The sequence below is a fragment of the Triticum aestivum genome, chromosome 2B (assembly GCF_018294505.1).
Source record: "Triticum aestivum cultivar Chinese Spring chromosome 2B, IWGSC CS RefSeq v2.1, whole genome shotgun sequence".
In the NCBI taxonomy this organism is placed as follows: Eukaryota; Viridiplantae; Streptophyta; class Magnoliopsida; order Poales; family Poaceae; genus Triticum; species Triticum aestivum.
In genome coordinates this window covers 16017246-16024022 of record NC_057798.1, presented here as the reverse complement: position 1 = coordinate 16024022, position 6777 = coordinate 16017246, and the positions used below count along the sequence as shown (strand labels likewise).

Below are 6777 nucleotides of genomic sequence, written 5' to 3'. Positions count from 1 at the left end.
TTCTGCAGAAATAGGCACCGGTGCTTCAGAAAAAATCGGTTTATTTTTCTAAGCACCTCCTTAAGCACCTAGCATTGTACAAGGCCTTAGGAGCCACATCTTGATATAACACGTACGAGTCCCTGGTGCAGATATACATCAAACGCCGGGCGCTTCAAGGGAGCATTCGACGCTCGGCTCGGCTGCTCTCCGTTACTTGGTGAAACGATCTTATATTTAGCTTGCAAAATGATCTTATATTATGGAAGAAAGGAAGTTACATATTGTTGTTTGCAATTGTGCGAAATTGAGCATGATCAGGTCACAACATCGTTGTGGTGAAACCTGCCCAAAATGCTAGCTAGACTTGGTAGGATTCTAAATTCTACATTCTTTTTGTCCAACAAAGAGGATATTTATATGCATTGCGTTCAGTTCTAAAGCCCGTTTGTTTCCTTGATAACCAAGGGAGGACCATCATCCACTTTGGCTCCTAAGTTGCTCACAGCTTAATTTCATGCCACCATTTACATGCCACTTACGTGGCTCAACCCAAAGCGCAGCCAGCCACACGAGGGAAGAAGCGAGATTAAGACCGCCCAGTTAAAATGGAACAATGTCATTTCAATAAATTTTGAACATCATCAAATCTAGGTTTGAACAGAAGCAGAAACCAACTCCATCCAGGTCCACTACAGCCGATGTCGGCTTTTCCATTCAGTAAGAGGGGTGCACCATGTGGTGCCCCGCCGCCTATAGGTATATAATTCCACCTGCCCGTCGCGCCCTCGACGACGTTGCGTCTTGGGAGGAGGGAAAGAGGTGTTGCATGCTTGCTTTGCCGCTTATAACCCATTTGGTCTAGTAAAGGGGGAGAACAGGGGAGGGAGGCAGCCCTGCAGATTTCCGCAGGAGCGGCCTTGCGGGCGGTTGTTTAGGTGCCCAGCGCTGCCTTTTTACAGATGGGGCAAGTGTTCTTGATCACCAGCCATTGCTTGATGCACGCCGTGTGGAAGTAGTGCCCGCACTCCACCCGTCCCATGTCCTCGCCATCGGCGTAGTCTTCCTGCAAACACCGAAACAAGGTATGCTCAGTCAGTAAGTGGGCGAGCTATTTTTAGTAAGTTTAAAGAAACAATCTTGGAACAATAGTTAAATCACGTGGCTCAAAAGTTCTAAACGATGACAATGTTCTCCCAATGTGACTTAAAAGCAAGCAAAACTTACAGCAGCAAGTATAGAAAACATAAGCTTTTGAATTACCTGGCAAATACAGCATGGTTCAACAACTGTTGCAGGTTCTTCCAATGGTATGTGGAGATACTTCCACTGCTTCAAGCCACTCATTATTTTCTCCTCACTGAGTCCAGTACTCACATGCCCAATACGTTCACCAAGTGCCAACAGTTCCTGGATAAACCACAACAAATTGCTGTAATTAAACACAAATTCAACAATGTCATACAAATGGTACCACTTAAACCACACTTTCGGGCCACGGACTAGCTACAATGGACCACTCATGCCAGCTCCAAACATGTAGCATAAAGGAATTAGTTACAGAGAACTACAAAAGCCTAGGACCATAGCCGATATAGCACTGGTCATCAAAATTGAAACGGCAAACTTGAATCTGGTTAGATCCTGACAAGAATAACAGGTCCCCGCCTGGAATTACTGTCCTTGATTCAAGTTCTGAAGGAATAAACTAATACAAAGCTTTCCAAATTGTTATTTGTCACTCATCCCAAGTTTATATTGTATCGTCATACTTATTCAAAGCCATGTCACAGGGTGTTATTTTCATGGAAAGGAAAGCAATAAGCTTGGCATGGACATATTTAAGAAAAAAAATCAGTACCAGAGCAGTCCATGATAGGATTTCTGGACGAGGGATAGATAACACAGATTTTGTGATCTAGGAATGGGGTGAAGGTGCTGCTACTAGCTTATTACCTCATATGACATGTTATCCACATCAAGCCGCATTTCACGATGCCTATCGACCAAACTGGCTCTCCTGATAAGTTGACGATCAACAAGAAAATCCTGCCCAAACATCAATGCCATTATTATACAGCTATTCCAGTAAAAGAATAGATATTAGCAGTAACATATATACATCACTTGCCGTTTAAGAACCTTAGTGTACTTGAAAGTATGAAAATTATGCAAATAATCAAATCTTAAATGATAGTCCATCAGTCTTTCACCTTTTCAAAAAATATATTCCTGGTTGAAGGATAGACATGAATAGCGTAAAATAGGATACTTGTGGTGAAAGCATTGTGGTTCGTAGTACATGGCATAGATGCAAATGAATAAGTTCTGCGCGTCCTTCTTTCACCAAATATTGAATTCAGGGGGAAAGGTAACTTCATTATTTGGAATGGAAGAGGTACTATGACTGTTAGCAGCTTTCAGACTGTACTTAAAGGCACTTGTACTATAACAGCTGGCACTGGAGATTTAATATTTGCCTTTTAATGTCAATATTGTTAAGCGGCAGACAATAAGTAGGAACATGAACTATCTGGTCAATAATTGGTACTTGGACGAGTACAATTTGTATGGCACTAGTAGTAAGAAATTAGGGCTTACAAAATTGGTTGCTTAGCAAAGCTAGCACATTTATGTTTAAGTATACAGGCAAGTTTCACATTTTTTATCGGGAGACCAGTATGTTCAACAAACTAAGTTGTTGTCACAGACGATAGAATTGAACACGAAAAGCAACTTCAGCAAATTGAAGGTTAAGTTCCAATTCACACCCGATCCAAAAGCTAATTGAAATATAACAGTGTGTATTAAATAAACCATTCTCACCTCCAGTCTAGCAGCACTTCTCCCCTGACGAATTTGTTCAACCACATTACGAAGCTGTACAAGAAAAAAACATATGGCAAAATTTTAGAAGCAGAAAAAGTAAGTAATAAATTTATTAGATTACTGGAAAATGCTGAATTCAGAAAATTCTGAAATCATCCCGGTATCAGCTCAGAGGTACCGAAGCTACATCTGATTTGCAACTACCTTACAGAGCAGGTAAGAGAGAATAAAAAGCCATTTGCAACAGCAGAACACATCTACAGTAGGAAATAATTAATACATTGTAGAGATATTCAAGGATAGGTTCATAAACCAACAAAGGAAAGGTTGAGTAGCTTTATAAGAAATAGTTCATAATTCAAGAGGGGATATTGCCAGGTAAGAAATAGTTCATAATTCAAGTGCAAATCGCAAGGCAAGAAAATGAAATAGCTCACACGGAAATAAATTTCACATGGAAAGTGGATTTTAGTGCGGGTTATTAGTCGGCAAATGAAAATAAAATCCTCTTTGAGAAACATAGTAAGGAAGGCAAAAAGACAGAGACAGACAAAGGGAACTTTCCTTGCAGCACATCATCATTTTAAGATAAATATGGAACTACATATCCACACCTGTGCTTAGTAAGAACGGAAGAATATTAGATGGAATTACTCCAGGGAAGCATACCTCTGAGACGGTCCTGCTTCCTTCTCTTGAAGCAGCTATGCTCTGCATAAAAGACTGAAGGTCCAAGTAACCTGGGTTTTGCCTATCAATAGAGGGAGGAACTGCCCTGGAGTAGTGTTGCAGACTTGCACGAGCGCTTGATCCTGGTTGATGGTTCCGAATCTCGTGTGATGAAGATGAATGCCCACGGTGCTGCAATGCAATGCTTGGACTTCTGGAATGAGAAACACTAGCAGCAAGTGAGGCTCTCCTGGGTACATCAGCTGAACCTCTTGCGGCTGAACTGGGCTGAGATGAATTCAACCCAGGAACCTGTTGGGTTCCTACATTTGCAGCAGCTCGAAGTGTAGAGCTGGAGCCGGGATTTTGCTGGTTACTTCTGCTTCCGGGTGCAGATAGCAAGTTTGTTGAATCAGTAGTAAACAACGACGGACCTAGCATAAAGGGCTCAGGGAGATTGCTTCTTGCCAGGCTGCTACCAGGATCTTGTGAAGCAGGTGTCGGATTTATTGTATCAGCAGAACTCCCTACTCTTGAACCAAAATTACCATTTGATGGATGTCGCTGCAGACTTTGCGAGAATTGAGCAACAGCAGGTACATGAGGCCGATTTTGGGAACTTGCTGAAGAACTCACTCCTCTAGGTTGCACTGGCGTAAAAGAAGACTGTTGCCGCGCAGGCTGATGAGCTGAACACCTGAAACTTTCCTCAGGCAGCAGATTAGTAAGTGATTGCTCATACTCATTGGCGCTTATTCTCATCCGGGTATTTCTCAGGAATCTTTGATTTTCATGCAGATGACCAGATAGTGTATAAGGGTCAGAAAAAATGTCATCTTCTGAGGTATCAGTATTCTGGTCCAACTGCTCCATGGGAGGGTATGAAAAACCATAGTTTACAGAGGTCATATTTAAATTAGCAGTACTTTCATGACTGGACAGCGAAGGTAGCAGCATGTCATTGTTTTGGCGATGATTGCGTGAACTCCCATTGGCAGAAGACTCTCCGAGACTTCCAGCAACATTCTTTCTCTTGATAGCTGACCGAAAATGGTTCACAGTATGAGAAGAACTTCCACCGGTTTCTTGGCCTGCTGCACCATCAAAGAGGTTTGCAGAATGCAAGGAACTTCTTATAGCACCAGGAGAAATTTCACGGCGAAGAACATTTTCAGTGGTCGAAAGACCTCTGTTCAGAGGATAAGTATTCATTCCAGAGTGTCCATTACTCTGAACCATATCAACATTCCCGGTCTCAAATTGATCAGCCTGATTAATGTTTAGGTCTATGTTTAAGTTGTGTGAAGGCAATGAACTACTGCTTTCTCGTCTTCTCCCTTCGATGATTAAAGGGCCGCCTATAGACAAAGCAGGTGCAAAATGTTCCCTTTTGGCCTGTAAAAGGCTATCGTGATCGCCTAGGAAGCCCGTGGAGCTAGACCCAGGTGAATCCCATAAACTCAAGCTTGTATTTTGCTGACCAATCATGCTTCCACTTGGCATTCCTGCCTCATGACTATTGAGAACATAGTGTGGGTAGTTGTCACTCTCTAGGGCATCAGGAAGTAGATTATGCTCATCAACAGCAGGGTTCTGCTGATCAATAGCCTGGTTGTTGGAACTAGAACCAAGGTGGCGTGTTTCCGAGGAAGACAGCATAGTGACCCTATTATGTTGCATCAAAACCTGTGTTCCTTGGTGACTTGATGAGGAGCTCAAATGATTTCAGCAGAATAAACAATCACTCGCTAATAAGCAACGGTGAAACTTGAAGTAGATATAATCCTGGCAAATAGGACAGATGGAAAATAGTAAGCAGCAGTCACAGCATATGGCAGGTGCAGAAATAACAGAAACAGCAATAAACTATGCTCAGGCTGTGCACCTACTTTGTCGAGGCTTCTTGAAGCATGTCCATTAACTAATATGCATATGCAAGACAGACCCCACATTACCAAGACTAGTTTAACAGCTTATTAAACAGAGGAGCAACGACGCAACTACATTTGCTTAGGTTGCTGAGAGACAAGTCATACAAAATAGAATACCAAATCAAATAGGACTTGACCCATTGTATATTGTGTGTTGAATAGAGATAAAAGTGAAAAAAAGAACTTTAATACAGGATGCACAGAACTAATCTCTTATATTGGTCAGATGGCAGTAAACATTTGCCCTCGGCACAGCAAACACGAAATAAATACTGTGTACATGTACATCGAAGTCATATAGATCACCATGTTTCTATGCATCAATATCAAGTGCAGCCATTATACACCGCAGGAAACTCTATAAACCAACGCCACTCCAAATACATCGCCATTATAATATAACCAGAAGGAGCAATGTGGGATGCAGGTGGCATGCATGCATACATACCTCAAGTATAAGAGCAGCAACGAATGAATCACGGAGGCGAATGATGGAAGCCCTTGCAGCCTCCGGCAGCCAACTGGCAAATGCTTCGAAACTGTCCCCCTAGCTTCAGCCTAGAAAGAAAAGAGAGCATGGCAGGTTAATTAGTCTCTGCCTGGACCTGAAATGGAATCACATAAGCACGTAACAAGACATGTAAAGGGACGGGCTTCTAGGGAAATCCCATGGCTGTCCGTCCCATGGACCCAAGGATATGCAGCCCGGTTCCAGGCCTCGGGGCAGGGTTCCATTCGGGACAAGGTTACATACAGACTAGTACTAGGTAGCAAATCGATGGTCTTCTAGGAGCACGGCCGTGAATAAGCGTAGCTCCAGCGCCTTATCCTGAGACAACTCACGGCCAAAGATTCACTTTTTCACCACGGAATCATCCCCCAACCCTGCTCCTACCACAAAACAGGCCACGAATCGACGAAATTCCGAGCAATCCACCCGCGAAGCAACGGGGAACGGGCGCCCCCAGATCCGGCCCGCGCAGATCTCAGCACCCCGCAGGCCCCGCCCCCCGAATCGACCCCCAATCGGGCAAGCGCCGCCGCCCCGCCCCTCCCTCGAAGAACCAGCCCCTCCCGCGCGCCTCCCCCCACCACGACGGCGCCGGAGACCAAAGCAGGAAGGAGCAAAGGGAAATCAAGAAACGTACGGACCCAGAGCACCGCCCGCGCGTCCGCCCGGCGCAGCGCCTCCCGATCGGCCCCCTTCCTTCCTTCCTCCCGATCGGCCGATCGGCGGCGTGGGGGGGTAGGAGGAGAGGGGAGGAGCGGAGGGGGGAGGGGGGAGGCTGGCCCGGTTCCTCCCGTCCGCTGCTGCCTCTGCCTGCTGCGCTGTGCGTCTCGGGGCTCGAGGAGGAAAATAGGGGGGGAG

At 44.7% G+C, this 6777-nt stretch overlaps 1 protein-coding gene across 2 annotated transcripts; it reads right to left on the bottom strand.

The window, feature by feature from the left end:
* Window positions 1-582: 582 nt before the first annotated feature.
* On the bottom strand, window positions 583-6777 carry LOC123043136 (probable E3 ubiquitin-protein ligase HIP1). Of its 2 annotated transcripts, none has more exons than XM_044465490.1 (7): window positions 6557-6777; window positions 5857-5966; window positions 3478-5262; window positions 2806-2859; window positions 1936-2028; window positions 1243-1389; window positions 583-1045 (listed from the first exon to the last, which is right to left on the bottom strand). In XM_044465490.1, exons 3-7 carry the CDS (start codon window positions 5155-5157, stop codon window positions 914-916), a joined length of 2106 nt encoding a protein of 701 aa, XP_044321425.1. In that variant the 5' UTR covers window positions 5158-5262; window positions 5857-5966; window positions 6557-6777; the 3' UTR covers window positions 583-913. The 2 variants fall into 2 exon arrangements, with proteins under 2 accessions (XP_044321425.1, XP_044321426.1); XM_044465491.1 differs by having other exon boundaries at window positions 6561-6777.